This window comes from Cervus elaphus, chromosome 13 (assembly GCF_910594005.1).
Source record: "Cervus elaphus chromosome 13, mCerEla1.1, whole genome shotgun sequence".
Lineage (NCBI taxonomy): Eukaryota > Metazoa > Chordata > Mammalia > Artiodactyla > Cervidae > Cervus > Cervus elaphus.
The window spans coordinates 68789799-68808326 of record NC_057827.1 but is presented as its reverse complement, the minus strand read 5'-3'; the positions used below and the strand labels follow the sequence as shown (position 1 = coordinate 68808326).

At 54.3% G+C, this 18528-nt stretch overlaps 1 protein-coding gene across 3 annotated transcripts in view; it reads right to left on the bottom strand.

Moving 5' to 3' along the window:
* TECPR2 (tectonin beta-propeller repeat containing 2) overlaps positions 1–18528 on the bottom strand; it is a 100498-nt gene that overhangs the window by 46548 nt on the left and 35422 nt on the right. For 2 of the 3 annotated variants that reach the window (XM_043922597.1, XM_043922600.1), the window contains exons 5-11: positions 16214–16371; positions 9627–9939; positions 7664–7796; positions 6903–7241; positions 4534–5492; positions 2223–2406; positions 371–544 (exon numbers count right to left, since the gene is read on the bottom strand). In XM_043922597.1, the coding sequence (XP_043778532.1) occupies positions 371–544; positions 2223–2406; positions 4534–5492; positions 6903–7241; positions 7664–7796; positions 9627–9939; positions 16214–16371 (2260 nt within the window). The remainder of the gene's footprint in view (positions 1–370; positions 545–2222; positions 2407–4533; positions 5493–6902; positions 7242–7663; positions 7797–9626; positions 9940–16213; positions 16372–18528) is intronic. The other variant, XM_043922599.1, reaches the window with a different exon arrangement.

The window sequence follows — 18528 nt, the reverse complement described above, 5'->3', positions numbered from 1 at the left end:
TGTTTTTTCCTGACCCATGTGTAAATAAGGATACGGAAGCAGGGCTTTGACCGGACTGAAAAAACTCAGTCATGAGTTAAAGCGAAAAATGATTCTAAGGTCATCTCTCTGTTACTCTTTCCTCTTCAGATTTGATACCACAGGAAAAGGGACATGCAATGGTTAGCCCTATAAGATTCTAAATAATTTTATTAATTCCTGCCATAAATATGTCCTGGGCTGAAAGTGAGTGAATAGCAGAAAGCTGCTAATAGATCCCAATGGCAAATACTCTCTTTCCAGAAATGTTTTAACTTAGATTTGCATCTAGCCCTCCGTCACCGCCTCTAAGCACATCGCCACCAAAGTGCAGTCACCCCGGGGCAGCCACCTGTCTGCAGGTACAGGTCCCCGTTGGTCCTGATGATCCAGGCCGTGTCGTCGCTCAGGGCCACAAACACCGCCTGGGGCAGAGCTTCGTACCAGTGGCGTTTCCCCTTGATGGTCACTTTTCCACACGCAAAGGCTCGGTTAGACTTCTGTTCAATCTTCCAAAGAAGGGCGCCTGTGGAAATAAAAATTCTATTCACGGGCCAATGAACGCCAAGAATTCTTACCCGCTAAACTCGCTTCTGGGTGCCGTGGGCAAGCGATTTCTCCAACATGCTCCCTTTGCTGCTGCGCCAACCGGGGAAGGGCAGTGCCGAGGCGTGAGCCCCCGGGCCCTGGGCCCCCCTCAGCCGCCTCCTCATGTGTGGGAGGGGATCGCCGGCACCACGCAGGCCGTCAGGAGGGGAGCCCGCCTCAAGGACACAGCACACAGGGTGGGCGTCAGGGGCCCGCACCGCATGGGAGAGGAGGGGCGCCACTGGTGTGCCGGGTGAGGACGCGGATGGCCGTCCTGAGGCACTGTGAGTGTCCCAAGAAAGAGAACGCCCGACGGGACTCCAAGGGGCAGCGTGAGCTCTGGGCCAGCCAAGGGGACACGGTGCAGGAAAAGGACGCGTCTGAGCTGGGCTGTCCCCTTCTCCACTTAGAGAAGGCTTCTACTAAACAGAAGACAGGGAGGGCAGGAGGGAAGGCAGACAGGAAGCCTGTCTATGGAGACCGAGGCAAGGTGTCAGAAACCACCAGTGTCACCGAGAGCGCACAGGCTGGACAGAGGGTCCGACCCGAGGCGCGGGCGGAGGAGAGCCCACCCTGGTCGGGGCCCTGCAGGACGGCTCAGCCAGAGCACCAGCCTGGTGGAGACAGAGCTCCCACTGGAGCGGTGAGGGACTGAATGGTGTGGAGACACAAAGTAATTCACAGAATCAGCAAAGAACCAAAGTTTATAACTGGCTGGGGAGATGAACCCAAAGGTAAATGAGAGGGAAAGCGTTAAACTGCACAATTATATAAAGCCAGCTAATGGAACAGATTATCTTAGTCCCCAAGGAAAAATATTTTTCAAACAAGCAAAAGATAGAACAAAACCACCCTGAACAAACTAGCATTTTACATGGTGACAAAGGCCAGGAGAGTTGGAGGGAGTCTCTAACAGAAGCCGCAGGCTCAGTTTTGTCTGCCTTCCTTTCTGATGTTCTGACAAACCAGCTACAACCAGGTAAATACACATATATACTTCTGTTCTACCCCCCTCCCTAAATAGGTAGAGCAGCCAACATTATGACAAACACGAGACTCTGTACAGATGGGGGCAGGGGTAGACCCTCACCCAGGAAGTGTCTGTCCCAGCCCACTGACAACAACGGCCTGATCACGGCTTAAAGGACTGAACGCATTTTCTTTTCACAGCCCAGGAGTAGCTTGTTCACCCAAAGATGTGTATAGCTCATTTAAAAACAATTTCTAAGAAAGAAACCTAATATTTCAAATTTATGCAACACATCCATGGGCCCATCTTCATTAGTTCAGTTGCTTTAAAGCAACACTAAGAAACAGAAACACATTTATTCTTATGAGAAGTGTGTACGTTAGTATTTCTTTAAAAAATACCCTCAAAATTCAAGCTATTTGTATAACTTAACAAGAGTATGTTCATGTGTTACCACTGCAATTAATAAAAAAAACTAAAAACTGAACTGCATTTACACAATTTCCAGTGATGTCAAATGAAGCAGTCCACGTCCCATGGAGAAAAGCCCTCAAACCTGCAGGAAAGGCCAGGTCTGCTCGGACAGAGTGCTCAGGCGGCTGCGTGGGGTGGGGAGGGGACCGGGCACAGGGAGCCAGGGGCAAACCTGAGGGCGAGACTGCCACCTGCTGGACAGCATCTTCGAACTTCTGCCAGCGCAGCCCAGCGCCTGGCAACGCGCTGCAGAACAGGCCGCCTTTGTAGTCCAGGCACCAGAGGTACTTCTCAGAGACCGCCAAGCTGAGGATGCCGTGGCCGGGCCCGGAGTAGCCCATCCAGCTTTCTGCAAACTGACAAGGACAGAGCCTGCTGAGTCGGCAACAGAAGACACAGCTGCACATGCCCCACACTTGGCAATACGAAAAGTGCGCCAGCATTGAAGTCGTGGAGCTGAAAGGGCTGTGTACGTGTGACTGTGTGTGTGTCTGTGAAAGGCCCTCTGAGCAGCCATGCGGAGACCGGCCCCGCTGTCTCTGGACCAGCTCTAACAGAAACACTGTGAGATGGGAGCTGCTGTCCCCTGCAAAGACCCCACAACACCCCTGGATAAACACTTTCTCGTAGATACTATAACCTCTTCCCTAACCCAGGGCTCACATTATTATTCTACAGGTATGCCTCACTTCACACTTGTATGCAGACTGGTTTTTTGAACATCTAATCATTACAGGAGAAATGGCACTACCACTATCTTTGCTTTCACATGATACTGTTTTAAAGTTCTGTTGCAGCCACCAAACGGGCGGTCCACCCTGTGGCTGATAGACATCTGGCCAGGACACTGCCTGACTGGATTTTGGATACTAGGGTTTAGCTGCTAGGAGTCTTTCAAAAGGCAAAGCTAAATAAAGTGTGTACTTTAAGAGCTTTCTAAAACAGCAAAAGAAACGCATGTATTTGCACAATCACCCACACAAGGACATTCACTGCTTTGCAGAGCGTGATGCCCAATGCTTCTCAGCTGCCCCTGCTCGCCAGGGCACGCCTTATCTACCCCCTCGAAACCCACCAAAATGTGGCTTTCCAGGTGGCTGAGTTGGGTGAAGGCAGGTGAGGTCCTCACAGTGCCAGGGGCCCTCTCACCGAGGACTTTCTAAAGTTCTGCCCAAGAAGCCCAACCGTGCAGGCCAGAACTGCCTGGCTAATGCCGGGGCCGGTGGGGGCCCTGTTGCCACCCCCTCCCCGCCCTACGCTCATCACCAGCGCCCGAGTCCTGTTCAGCTGGGAGTATCTGCAGACTGTCTGGCTCCTCCCTAACTCTGATACCCAGGGCTGCCCGTCACAGGCACTGCAGCGTCCCAGCGCCAGACACAGACCTTGGCAGCTGCAGGCATTCAAGAAAGGGTGAACACACAGAAAACTGAGGGAAAGGGCACTTTGTCTTAAACCAAGTAAGCAGGACGTTTTGCTTTCGAGGCAGGACAGACAGCACCCAAGTTTAAGAGAGGGGACCCTGGGGCCACCGTGGCCCCACTTGCTACGTGACCCGATAAAGCCCACGAAGTGTCTGTCTCCACTTCCTCCTGTGAAATGGGAGCACCTAGCTCGTGGGTTTTGTTTTCAGAGAAGTAAACGAGTTGAACTTGTAAAGTGTGGAACATGGCCCCTGGCCCACGTGAGTGCTGCCCCAACACGGTGCCTCGGCGGGACAGAGGTTCCAGAGGTGTCTGGGGAAGGCTGTAAGTTCACCCGCACAGGCCATGCCTCACAGCCACACAGCAAGAAGAGTTACAATACACAGCGCTGAAACCAAACATGTCTAATGATAATTACTGGCTGGGCTTCCCTGAAAAGAATCCGCCTGCCAGTGCAGGAGACATGGGTTTGATCCCTGACCCGGGAAGATCCCACGTCCAAGGAACAACTAAGTCCATGCGGCACAACTACTGAGCCTGTGCCCTGGAGCCCAGGGACCCAGACTACTGCCGCTCTCTCGCCTGGAGCCCAGGGCCGTCCGTGCCTGGCCGCCTCGGGTCCTGCAGGGAGAAGCTCCCTTCTACGCCCGTCATGCCTTGGCACCGACACTGAGTCACAGACGTGTGTCTGAGGAGAGGCGGGCGGGGAGTCCCGGCCTCCGGCCTGCTCCTCGCCTCCTCCTCCACGAGGGGCCAGGCCTCTGCCCACTGGGTTCCTCCTGGAGTGGCCCCAGGCCAACCCAACTGCTCCCCGGGACGATGAGCTGCAGGTGCCCACGCGGGGCCGGCCCTCCCGGGTCAGAAGCAACGGTGAGAGGCCGCTCCCGTCGGTTACTGGTTGGGAACGACGGGTCAGCAGGAGCCCAGGCCATTTCAGATCCCTGTGCTGGAAGGCCCCTCAAGTCCGGGCCTCCCGACACCTGGCTCTCAGGGTTGACAGTGGGAGCCTCACTTCTTCCCAGTGTCAGTTTGCCCGTGACTTCCCTTAAGGAGCCCTTGTACCTGATCGGCCTTGAGCAGCCCAGGGTCGTCTGCGCCCAGCTGCCTCAGGTCCTGCAGGGAGCGGCCCCCTCCCAGCTCCGTCACACTCGTCTCCGAGGACGAAGAGGGCAGCCCGTGGCCATAGATGTCCTCCTCGTCGCTGGAGGTCAGCACCTGGTCCCGTGGGGGCTGCTCCTGGGCACCGGCTGCTGAGGCCGAGGCCCAGGGAGGCGGTTGGCCTCCCCCGCCCAGGTCACGCTCGGAAGTGACAACCGCCGTCTGGCCCGTGTCAGCGTCAGGAGCACCGTGCCAGGGACTCAGGCTGAGGTGATGGGGGGCTCCCACATGCATCAGGAAGCCCTGCTCTTCGGGAGGCTCCTCAGCTCTGCCTTCATCAGCCGTGGCCCCCGGAAGCTGCTGCTCTGCACTGGGGGCCCAGCTGAGGTGGGAAGGCACCGCCGCCGAGTCCAGGATGCAGGCTTCTGAGAAAGTGCCCTGGGGGCCGTCAGGCTGCATGGCCCCGTCCCCTCGGGCCTCCGCCGCGCCACCCGGCCCACCGTCCGCGAGACGAGGCTCCTCCTCCAGCTCCACGATGTCCTCAGAGCCCTCCACGAGCTCCGGCGGGCGCCAGGAGGAGCTCACCACCCCAGCGGGCAGCTCTGTCCCGCCCTCGCCGTCGTCCAAGGGGATTTCAGCTCTCCCGTCACCGCCTCGGTTTAGCAGGTCAGGGGCAGGCAGGGGCACCTCCAGGACACTGAATGCCTCAGGGTCGCTATACTCCGGCAGCACACCAGCGGCCTCCCCGCTGAGACTGCTCTCCTGGTCAGGAGACCCTGTGCTGGACCGGTCCATGATGCTGCCCAAGCTGGAGGCCACAGATGGCAGGTCCATGCTCACGGACTGGGGGCTGTCCCCAGGACACTCACAGCCGGGGGTCGACTCAAGGGAGCTGGGGCCCGTGGTGCTGCTCCCACCTTCTACTTGAAACAAGAACGGTTAAGATTAGGTAGGACTCCACACAAGTGGCAAGACACGAACTAAAAAACAAAAACTTGGCTTAAGAAAAAAGCATCTTACATGAGACAAGTGCTCGGGCCTGGTACACTGGGAAGACCCAGAGGAATCGGATGGAGAGGGAGGTGGGAGGGGGGATCGGGATGGGGAATAAGTGTAAATCTATGGCTGATTCATATCAATGTATGACAAAACCCACTGAAATGTTGTGAAGTAATTAGCCTCCAACTAATAAAAAAATTAAAAAAAAAAATAAATAAAATAAAATAAAATATTAGGGATTAAAAAAAAAAAAGAAAAGAAAAAAGCATCTTAAATGAAGGAGCTGTAATTGGTGACGAATAAATCTCTCAAGTACAAACTATCCCAACTCAGGGGTGTTTTAAATGGAGGCGAATACTGTACGCATGATGGGCTCTGAGGCTTCCTTCAATGAATGTTAACTACGCAAGAACAAAGGGACAGAGGGATCACAGAACAGTTTTTTAAAGTAATTAAGATATTAAAGCATCTGGTAACATTTTCCTTCAATACTGCAGCGATCTTTAGTAGAGAGGCTCAGTCGGCACCAAGGAGTAATAAGTTAAGAAAATTCCATGTTAAATCTCATATCCAGGACTTCCCTGTGGCAGTGGTTAAGAATCCACCTACCAAAGCAGGGGATGTGGGTTTGATTCCAGGTCCGGGAAGATCCCACTTGCCACCGGCAACTAAGCCTATGAGCCACAATGACCAAAGGCCAAGCTCTGGAGCCTGCGAGCCGCGACGAGAAGCCCCTGCAAGAAGCGGCCCATGCAGCACAACCCCCACTCACTGCCACTGGAAAGCCTGGGTGCGGCAACAAAGACCCAGTGCAGCCAAAACTAATTAATTCTAAAAAAAAAAACCCGTATCTGGGGACTTCCCTGGCAATTTAGTGGTTAGGACTCTGCGAGTTCACTGCCAAGGGCTTGGGTTCATCTCTTGGTTGGGGAACTAAGATCTCACAAGCACCACAGAACGGCCAAAAAAAAAAAAAAATCCCGTATCTGATGACATACCCAACACTAAACATTAACTGATGCATCTGAAGATTTCCATAGCTTTCCTTCCAAGTTCATCACTCTCTGGTCTAATAGATGATATACACGAATAAACCAAATTTTTAACTGAAGTATTGAAAAGTTTAATACCCAGACCTGTAAGCAGGGCTGGTGAGCTGCATTCACTGTTCACCGCTTTGTGTTAAATAACGGATAAAGATTTCACAGTGAAACTCCTCTGAGGAGGACAGACATCGCTGCCTGTGCCCTCAGCGCCCCCCCGCCCCCTCCCAAGTCTGGTGAGAGGCCCCTCGCGGAGGGAGGAGGCCCCTCGCGCTCTGTTGCGGACGGTACCTGTCTTCTTCGTCCTCTTCTTCTTTTTCACTCTGAGAGGCTTCACCACGAGCTCCTGGTCGAAGTCCTCCGAGCTGATCACGCTGAACCTCTTCGAGGTGAGCGGGCCACCCCTGCCCAGCTCGGGGGCTGTCTGAGGCCCGGAGCCACTGTCCGTGGAGTTGAGCGAGCTGCTCCTGCTCCTGGGCTCGCTGGCCACAGAGCTGGCCACTGAAGAGCCTCGGAGCCTCGTCTCGGAAGGCGTGGCCGCCGGCAGCTTCTCTGCACGCGGCCCATGGACTTGCTCTGAGCACGCTGATGTCTCCAGACCATCCCGCACTGGTAAAGAAGCTGGTTTAACTGTGGTTATTGGAGGGAAAGATGATGTGCTCTTATTATTAAAGGTAAAAACATGTGTCCTAGGTGACAGACTTCAATGTTCAGAAACCTCATGCATCAACCCCACAGGCTGGCTCAGAGCATCAGATGGAGATTACTCGGGTGGGTGCTGAGCTCCCCTTCCTACTCACCCAACCCCCCACCCTCCAGACCCACAGAAACAATTCCAGCAAATGTGAGACCCTGACTGAAAGTAGGTGATTTTCAAGAAAAGTATCATAAACCGTTTTTTAGGAATCAAAGGATACCCTCTGAATAACTCTTTAGATAAAGTTACAATCACTTAATGAAAATAAAAGTGGTAAGTTTTCTACATTATAAACTTTAATTACATATTTTATAACAAAGTTTTGTAACAAATACATTTTATAACAAATACAAACCTATTGATGCTAGTCCTTCAGGCCTGCTTGAAATTCGTATAATGTTCCTGTCTCCCTTTAAGAAAAATATTTCATTTTCTGTGCAGGAAACAGACACAATATCACCTGATCCTTCCAAACCAGCAATTGTGGCCTGTCCAGAAAAAGAAAATCACAAAACCAGGCAATAGTAATAGCTCAAACTGTACAAGCATGTGTTGGAATCCGAAGAAGTCAAACAGCTGCTGTTTGCTATAATGACTTTCTGAAACTTGGAGTGATTCAACCTAAAGTGAGGTAATACCCAACAGATGGTGGCTGAGTGCCCGTCAGGACCTTTCCGGGACTGAGCCTGCAGTCGCTCCCTGCCCGCCATGCCGCAGGTGCACCCACTGGCCAGTCCGGACCCTGGCCCTGGCTGGCTGCCCTCTCCGCTGGCCCCCGTCACGCTCCTGAGCCCACCCCGCCACAGGCGCACCCACTGGCCAGCCCGGAACCTGGCCCTGACCCTCCTGACGCCATGCCCTCCACTCGGATTCTCTCCCTGGCCCTGCTCACTGGGACTTTCAACTCGAATCAGACGCCCCCTCCTTGGGAAGTGTCCCTGACAAGCGGGCCCTCCTCAGCAACGCCCAGGACTCTCAGAGCTCACAGCCCTTTACACAAAGCCCCGCCCGGCCCGGCCCTCCTGGGCTGGCAGGGCTAGGGTGCATACCGTGTGGATTCCCATGGCAGAGGCCGGGCGGGTGCTGCAAGTCGCAGTTGTGAATGAATGAGGGGGGAGACAGGACTCCCCCAACGCCATCGGAAAGCCAACAGCACCCCAAACACAGGACAACCCTGAGCCCTCACTGACTGAAAAACATTCTTGCTTCTCACTCAACAGCAAATAGGAGACTAGCTCAACGCAGAGGGGAAAATGGGTCTAAGTCCTTTGTTGATCCCTAACTAATCCTGGCAGCGTCTGAAAGCTCCCAACCGCGTTGTCACGTTCAGACTGTGCGTGACCCACCTCTCTGGCTCCACTTCTCCACCCACAAAATGAAGTTAATTACACCTATTGGGGAAAGCTTTGGGTAAGTGTTCAGAAGAGAGAAACTGATGTACAATTATAGAATCCCTTGACCCCACCAACTAGTAAGTACACATTACGTTCAAACAGTACCCAAAGAAAAAAGAAAAGCTGTGTTCTCTAGACCTGGGGAAGAATACAAAAATGTCTTTCAAAACATTCCTTAAGAAGAGAAACTCAGGGCTAAAAGGCACCTTGGCGATTCCCCAAGCCACCGTGCCCCATGTCGCAACAAAGACTTAGTGCAACTACAAATAAATAAAATTTTAAAACAAAGAATACACTGAAACTGAACAGTTTCTTTTTTTAAAAAAAATTCCTAAAGCAATCTCTATTGGCAATAATCTCATCACCCTATTTTAAACAGAAATTGTTTCCAACCATGATTTGATAATGCTGGAAAGCTGTCCAAACACATCATCAAGTAAAGTGGGGGAAATGGCAGAACGAAGTGGCTCCACTTGGGAGGAGAGACAAGGGCACAAGAGGGAGAAAGAAGGCCAGAGGCTCTGCCGTGCTCAGCCGCACCCTGGGGAGCCCCTGGGGACGGGGCCCCTGTCTCACTCTTGGTTATGTTTGAGGTTTGATCTCCTTTCATTACGCTCACGGTAGTTTGGTAGCCATAAAACACAAGATCCAAAGAAATTATAAAGAACAAATTTACTTTTCTGCTTAAATAAAACACACACACACACTTTCTTAGCAGGGGACAGGACTACGAATATTTAAACCAAATATTTTTTCAAATCTACAAAAACAACCAAACCTTCACCTGGTTTCCGTGACTAGCTCACTGGGAAAGGCAACGCGTCGGACCCACACTGTCCCACCGTCTGAGAAGAGGGGAAGCAGAGGTCTACACACACCCTCCTGCCTCTAGACGCCAAGCTGTGCTACCATCACTTGGCTCACCTGGTTGACGGTGTCCAGAAGGTAAATACTGTATTCATTCCAACTCAACACCCAACCTTCTTGGAAGAAACACGACACGAGCCCCAAGTGCTTCTCAGGAGAGCTGCACCCTCCCCGCGCGGCAGAGTCCAGGCGTGGATAAAGCTCGAAAGGCTTGACTCCTCCGGCGAAGACGTCTTTTAAGATAAACGTGGCCTGGACAGTCCCGTGGATGTCAGCCTTCCACAGCCGGAGCCCAGGCCGGGATGCGTACAAAGTTAGATCGCTTTGCTTACAGAGTCCTGGTATGAAGCAGGCACCAAATTTCCCAGTGCTGAGATGACAAGGGAAAAAGGAGGGAAGAAAGAAAGAGACATGGACTGATTCAAAGTGCTAACTGTCAACCCCTCATCTTAAGTCTAACAGGAATTTCTGCACTAAGTCAGAGCAAGATTCTTTCTGAACCCTTTCCTACTGTGTGTGTTTGGTCACGTGAACCACCAGTCCACCCCGAGCCCACAGCGGACACGGCCTCTGCCCACACCCCCACAGCACCACCAGAAGGGTGCACCCCGCAGAGCACGCATCCCAGTTACACACCCCACGCTGGTGTACTCCTAACCACAGCCCCATGAGGCTGGAGTCAGGACTCCTGTTCCAGAGAAGAGGAAGCGGAGGCAGGACGAGAGAGGCCCAGGGCCGAGCAGCCTCCCTGCTCTCAAAGTCTGCTCCTTCCGACGCCCGCTGCTGTGTTCAGCCCAGCACCCCAGGGAACATGCTTCAGGCCCAGAACTGGGGCAGCCCTTTCAGAATTTCTCTTAAACCCACAATCTCCCTTCTGATCCTCAGGCATGGTGTGTTTTTTGTTTTCCTATGTTTAGTACCATGAAATATCTAAAACAAATAAATAACAATATATACACCCAGGAACTTGCCCCTCAACTTTGGAAATAAAGCCAACAGCCATATTGTTGATGCTCTCCTGCTCCAAAGGAGCTCCTGCCCCTCCGGGCCCCAGGTGTGAGTCCTACACTGAATTCTGTGTTTATTACTCCCTTGCTTCTATCAAAAGTTTAACCACATACCTACGTACTCCTAAACACCACATACTTTGGTATAGACATACTTTTGTCTATCATTTGTCCTACAAAGTACGATGCTATTTGTAGTCTTTTGCAACTTGCTTTTAACCTAATAATTCTGAGATTTTATCCTTGTTGACAAAAGCGCTGTGGCTCATTCATTTCCACTGCTATATGGGACTCCCTGATTTATTCACCCTCAGGTTGATGGGTATTTGAATTATTTCCACTTTTTCATTTTGAATCTTGCTCACCATGAGCATGTCTGCACATACCCTCCTAGTACACAGGTCTGAGAGTTTGTCATGGACATTTCAGAGTGGACTACTGGACTGTCGCGTGACTGCCGTGTTGCTGATTAAGAGCAGATTCAGGTCAGGAAGACAATTTCAAACTTTTCACAATGTGTTTACACCAGCCCGCACTCCCATCAGCAACCTGGGAGTTCTTGCTGCTCCACATCTCTGCCGAACCCCTGTGTCTCCCAGGGTTCGAAGAGTAAGAGTTCAGTTTAACCCTAAGTCCTCTGATTCTCTGTACTTCCCTGATTCTAAACAGCAGAAGGAATTGTGGCTTGTTTTTTAATACTTACTTGGCCGCGCCAGGCTTTAGTTGCAGCATGCGGGATCTCTGATCTTCATTCAAACTCTTATTTGTGTCACACAGGACCTAGTTCCCTGACCAAGGACTGAACCCAGGCCCCCTTCGTCGGGAGTGCAGAGTCTTAGCCACTGGACCACAGGGAAGTCCCACAGCCCTGACAGTCACTCCATGCTGTGGATATCAGCTTCCTAATCTGTAAACCAGGGATAACTCCCACCTCAAAGGTTGACATGAGGCTGAATGATAATCCAAGACAATAAGCAATGCCGGTGACACGGTAGGCCCCCCAAACGCTCACCTGCCTCGACCTCCACCTTTCCCGTCGTGCTCCTGTGGGTGCCGGGCCCCACCTCAGCCTGCACAGCAGCCCTGGACTCCCAGGGCGGCATCCCAGCGCCCCGGGACATCCCACGCAGGCCAACTTAGCTGGGTGCTTCTCTGCGGTTCAGCATCTCACTGCATTCCTCTGGACAGGGTCCAAGGAGGACACGATATCAATTCAACTCTGAAGTAAAGATCGTCAGACTAACCTGACACCATGGGTCATTCTGGCAACTCCACGGTCAGCAGTGGTGATTACTGCCTTTGGTGATTTGTTCTGGAAAGGTTCTCCAACAGAGATGCCCACAGGAGTTCCAGCAGGGCAGCCCATAACCTCTTTCTCCTGCCTTTCCTGTCAATTTCTGTTTGGTGATCCAACTTCCAAATCTAAGTATCTTCCTTCTACTAGAAGTTCTCTTAAAAATCTGCCACTTCAAGTGGCATGACTAAAGCCTTCATTTTAACCAATGTTTAGCGAGCTCCCACACCATGTGAGAAGCAGTGGTGCAGGCAACGTGAAAGATGCAGGAGGAAGGTCTTGGCCCCGGCATGTAACACACTGCAGCCGACGTGTGTCAGAGACGCGCCACCTCCGCAGCTCCAAGAGCTGCTCGAGGCCTCTAGACTAAGGGGACACGCTTTGCCTGGGGCGTGGAAGGCTAGACCTTGGACACTGAGCAGACCATGACCCTCTGGGGAAGGACAAGCTGAGCACGGCAGGCGGGGGCCCTGCTCCAAGGAGCCGCTGAAACGTGTCGGCAGCAGGCTAGGAGAAGGTGGTGAGCCAGGGATAACTGGCTACATACCGCCCAGGGCAAACTGCCCTCCACCCCGAATTGGCCGCCACCCACACACAGGGTGACTCCCCAGCACCGGCTGATGTCATTCTGAATCGGACACAAAAACTCCAACTTTTAAGGTCAAAGCTCTGCAGGATTCTAAAATCATAAATCAACCTAGTTTCTCAACTTTGGTGGGGCTGTTTTCTAGATATATCAATGATGACTTTAAAAAATATCTTCATTGCCTTTATGAGACACACCAACATGAAAGAAGTGTTTCTAGTTATCAAATTCTAACCATAAATCAGATCTTCTAATTTATGTACAATAACACTGAGCAAGACAGAGAGCCGGAAACAAGACGACAAGTCATAGCTTGGACGCCAGACAGCCGGATGCCCAAAGGCACCAGAGGGCAGAGAGCGAGCTGCCCCAGGGCCAACGTGGCTGGGCGGGGCCCAGGCTCCACACCCACCTGGCCCCAGGATGGCCTGCTGCCAGACACAGAGGAGAAGCGGACGGCTGCGTGCTGCGGTCTTCTGGGAGACACAAACGTGCTGTTCTGTTCAATCTGAGGGGGTTCACGGGCTGGATCACCCACCGCTCCCTGCAGCTGGTCCTGGGCCCGGCTTCCCCGCTGACAGGACAACCTCCGCTGCCCTCGGGCCAAGCCGGGCCCGCCGCAGCCCTCCTGGGCTCAGGGCCATGACCTGCACCACCACCTGGTCTCCCCGCAGGCGGGCCCACGTGCCCACCCAGCGTGCGGCCTGTGCCCCACGACGGAGGTGGGATTTTTTTGGCCAAGCCACATGGCGTGTAGAACCTTAGTTCTCTGGCCAGGGATTGAACCCGCACCCCTTGCAGTGGAAGAGCGGAGTCCTAAGCACTAGACCCCCAGGGAAGCCCCCACAAGGGAGGTGTGCCTGGCCACCATGCTGCCAGAGCCGGAGGTCCAGCTGGGCGCCTTGCTCGGGGCCAGTGACACTCACACATCAGTAAGCTCCCAGGTCCCAGAGCTCTAAATGCCGTCTAGAGGCCCTCAAGGGCACTCCGCGGCCACCTGCGGGCCTGGGCACATGCACGCCCCCACCTGCCACCCCAGCCTGGCCCCGGAGGAAGACCACGCCCTGCCCGCAGTGACGCTCTACCCACTGCCCGGACCACCACCTCCGACGGCTCTCCTGCTCCCACAACCCAGAGCCAGCCAAGCCATCGGCTCTGCCTTCCAAGCATCCCTGCCACCCTGCCCTGGTGTGAGCCCGACTCTCACCTCGGCCACCCGGGACCCTGGCGGTCTCCGTGGCGGCCGCCCTCACCCCGTCCACAGGGTGGCGAGAGTCGACACAGCCTGTGACTCTCACAGCGCTGGAGGAACACAGCCCCAAGCGGGGCCGTGAAGCCTGTGGACGGGCTCCCAGCCCCTCCTCTGCGCCCCACACCTGGCCTGCGCCCCTCTGAGGGGTCCTCCTGGCTCCCCCCGTCCTCTCCCAGGAATGGGTTCAGACCCCGCTGCACAGGAGGGTAGGGACACGTCTGCCTACGCAAAACAACAAGGCAGACATCCTCGAAGCTCCACCCACTTATTACTTCTGCTGAACATTCTAGAACCTGGTTATTTAACGTCAGTCTCCCCCACAGGAACGTGAGCTCCTGAAGACCAGAGCTCTTGTCCCCCTTGCTCAGAGCGGTCTTCCCCAGACTGCGAAGGGCACCAGGCAGAGCAGACACCCAAGAAGGACCCTCCAGGGTTGAATGGGAAACACGCTCCCAAGGTGACCTCATCCAGGCCAGGGGGCTCAGTGTCACCTGCATCTGACCGCCTCATCTTCACTTCCGGCCGAGCCCCCTCTCCTGAGCTGCCGACCTGAGCACGTTACTCCCAGTGGGGATTCCGGCTTAGCCACCTAACAGGCCTCTAGAACACAACACGCCCAAGAGAGAATCCAGACGTCCAGACCTTAACCCAGGGCTTCTGTCTAAGTTAAAGGGCTTCTCTTTCCATCCAGCTACTTTAGCCAAGGGCACAGAAATCCTTCCTTACTCTGTTCTCCCCTTGCCCCCTATATCGAATTCATCCCCAAATCACCCCTACCTCCCCCTCCCACCCCTCTTCATGCCGGGGGCCCAGGTGGATTCCACGTCGCGCCCAGGACTCCGATAGCCGCCGCCTCGATGTGCAGAACCAGGCGCACTCAGGCCGCCCTCCTCCTGCCTAAAGCCCCCTGGCTTCCCATCCTGCCTGGAGTAACTCAGGGGCAAGGACTGGCTTGGGTCTTCCTTTCCAGTACCTGCCTGCCCTTCACAGCCGCCCCAGTTCCCCTCTGGCTCTTTGAACATTCCAGGCCTGGGCCCAATGCAGGGCCTTGGCACCTGCTGCTCCCGAGACTGGAAGGTTCTTTGCACGCTGGAGGCTTCAGCCCAGGATCTCCTCCCCAGAGGCCTCCACTGGCTGCCCGCGCCCACCCAACCCTTCACCCAGATGCTGCCTCCGAGCACGGCCCATGCCGAGACCGGCATCTCCGAGGGCAGAGGCTGGCTCCCTGCTGAGCCCCGGATGCCGCCCGGTGGGATGCCTGGTGACCGAAGCCACAGCTCCAGGAGGCAGTCGTCGTTGGGGTCCTTTTCTAATCACGATCTAACAGCACATGACAGAGACAAGCTGTCAGGACACAGGTTAGAAGTATTTCTGTTCACTCTGTGGTCCCCCACGTCTCTAACACAGCTCCCTAAGAGAAAGGGGACTCACTTAGCTGTCTCTGCATCTGAGACGGTGCCCAGCAAGTGTGCCCAAATGCCTGGCCACACAGACCCACCAGGAGAGGGTCACTCGGAGGTGCTGAGGCATCATGCAGGCGGTGAGAAGGCCAGGTGTGAAGGGAAAGACTGCTGGGTACACGATCCGTGTGAAGGTAATTGGTTTTTAAGTCTCTCTCTTTGCACGCCACCTTCCCTCCAAAAAGACAAAACGCAGCAAGACACCGACAGAGAAGCCAGGACAAGACGTGAGGGGGAGAGCAGGGCCCTGGCAGAGGGAGAGGCCAGCCAAGTCTGCAGGGCCACCAAGCCTGAGCGGCGGGTCCTGCTGGGCTTCCCAGGAGCCAAAAGGGAGATGATCGCTGTACGAAGATCAACTGTCAATGGAATTAACGGGGTGTTCAACTCAGAAAGGCAAAGCCAAAGGGAAGATGTGACCATCTGAACAGCCATGGGCTGCTCTGCCAAGCAGAAGGAATAAACTTGCACTGTGTTCCTGCAAAGCCCAGGACACAGCATAACGGACGCTGAGAGGACCAGAGGCTGGCACCACCAGCCCCGCGCTCATCCACCCACCCCACTCCCTCCCAGCTCCGGTGCCCCCCTGCCGTCCCCCACCCCCTTCCTCTGCAGACAGCAGTGCTCCTTCCCCTGGCACTCCTCCAGCTCCAGCCGCCAGGGATGGGGCTGGACCGACCCTGCTGCAGCTGTTCTTCTAGCAGGCGCAGGTCACGGAAGGGGTCCCCTCTCAGCCAGGAGCTCTGACCCCTTCCAGGCCTGGCCCCCCTTCTTCAGGACACCCCACCCCGGGTTACAGCCCACATCCTGGCCGCACCCCTCACTAGGCTCCACGGCAGGGAACACAGCCAGTAGCGCTGAGGCCACCTGCGTCCACAGTGGCGTGGTTCACAGAGGGAGCGAGGCGGGAATGCCCACCCGACCCTGACCTCTGAGCGAGCTGTGCAGGCAGTGGCCTGCAAGGAGCAAACGCCCGCATGAGCTTCGGGGGGGGCTGGGGGCCCACCTGGAGCGCCGGCCCTCAGGCCGCGGCCCCAGCGAGGCTCACCTTCTCCGCGGCTGTGCCCCGACCTGCTGCACGGAGCGCTCCTCGGTGTGGAACAGCAGGCTCCGCCGCAGCGTGGAGACCAGCAGCACCTTCTGGCTGTAGTCCAGCTGCACGATGGAGGCCGGCTCCTCCAGCAGCAGGTGCGAGCGGCAGACGCCCTGCGGAGAGAGGCGCGTGAGGCCCGCGGGGCCGGCTCCAGGGACGCCCCAGCTGCCAGGGCTGCCTGGGCCCTCCTGGGTCTGCATTCCGGCCACTGTCTGCCTTAGATGAAGGCGCACATTCTCACGGGTTCAGTGTCAGCCCACCGCGATGATACTACCCGGAGAAGCGCTCACTGGTGAGAAAACCGTCAGGGTCACCATCTGTGTCAGGCCACAGCAAGGTTAGCAAGAAACACTTAACACTTCTGTATGATTTTAGAAAATGCTTGCAGTACATGTGTCACTCTGTACCTCCCTGTTCGCTGAACTGGGGTAGGCAAGGCACGAGCGGGTAAGCCAGAATGTGAGGAGCCACGGGAGCCGCGGGCATCCTTCATTCCCAGAAGCAAGGCAGACCCGCTTCACTCTCCACCGGCTGATGCAACAGCGACGACAATGATCCAACTCAACACACCTCGGCTCGCCGCTCCTGAGTTTCTCAGATGGGGCGTATAGAGGTCACTGCGCGTGCGCAGTGCTACAAACACTCTCAGCTGTTACACAACCATGAATTTACAACTCGTGGGGTGAGTGCAAGAGGCCATGGCCACCGCCATCCTGGCTAATTTGCTCTTTCCCTACAACAAGGTTCAAAGAAGGAGGAATCCATAAAGATCTAAGTGGAAATACATTGCACCATGTGTACTGTTTATTCCAACAGAACACAATGGGACTTTCTAAAAAATTACTGTGACAACCATCAAAATTCATATCACAACCTCCTCCACAGAGTTCAAAGTAATTCTGGGGATATTACATCCTGGCCCACTGAAAGGGTCAGAAGAGACAGGTTAGAAAGAAATGAAATGGTATTAAGTATGTTAAAGAGCGAAGTAGAGCTCTGCACAGAACTCTGCTGCTGACACAAGTGACGTGTCTTTGCGTCAATATCTGCTCCCGTAAGTCACTCTTCTCCAAAAGCCTGCTTCTTTAATTGTTTAGGAAACACTGATGCAATGTTGTAGGCCTTTGTGGGGGAAAAGGGAGCAGCCATCAGATTTACTGTAAGATTTACATACAGTAAAAGTCACCCTTTTTAGATATATGATTCTATGAATGTCGACAAAAGCATGCCGGTGTGTAACCACCAGCGTGACTGAGACGGGGGAATTCCCATTACCTCCACTATCATGGACATTAAGCCAGAGTTCCTTCCCATCTGTACTTACACAGGCTGCAGTTTTTTAGCTTTCAACTTAGCTTGTAATGGAATTAAACTCATTGTATTGTACTGTGCAAAGGGCTTCCCTTGTGGCTCAGCTGGTAAAGAATCCACCTGGAATTCAGGAGACCTGGGTTCGCTCCCTGGGTTGGGAAGATACCCTAGAGAAGGGAAAGGCTACCCACTTCAGTATTCTGGCCTGGAGAATTCCATGGACTGTACAGTCCACGGGGTCACAAAGAGTCAGACAGGACTGAGCGACTTTCACTGTGCAAAACCATACATCTTTTCTGCAAATCTCATCAAACACCTGTGCTTTAAAAAAATGATCAGAACCTCAATAAAGCTGGGAACAAATGAGCAGGATGCCAAGATGTGAGGAAATTAACAAGATGGCACCAGTCAGGCTCTCTCAGTCCCCGTTCTGTAAACAATGACTGTGCAGTTGTCTGACAGCTGAGATTGCTCAAGGCACTGTGCGTGTGCGTCAGGAGGTACTCGCCTGGCCACAGGCTACTTTTGTTCTGGTTAAGTATAAACAAGCTTCATCTGGAAAAGCCCTGAAGGATTGTGGGCGGTTATGTTGTCCGCTGTGTCAGCGAGGAGAGAATAAAGTGTCTGCAGTTCCTGCGGCGCCCCACATTTGCTTCCAGCCTCTTAGCCCGCGCCTTGCCTACCGTGGGTTCAGGGAACAGTGCTCACAGTGAGACACAGCGAGACGATCGGTGCTGGGAGTGGGTCAGCACCACACAAGGACAGTGCCCTCTGCGTGCGGCTCTTCCCTCCACTTCCTGACGTGCGTGAGCAGTGTTCCCAGGGTGCAACCCTCACTGTGGGAGCGACACCAGGAAGTGCAAGCACGGGGTCCCGGAAACCTTAACAAAACGTTCTCCTGGAGAGCGGCAGTTCTCACAGTGTGGCCACGGTCCCCGAGGGTCCCCTAGGACCTCTCG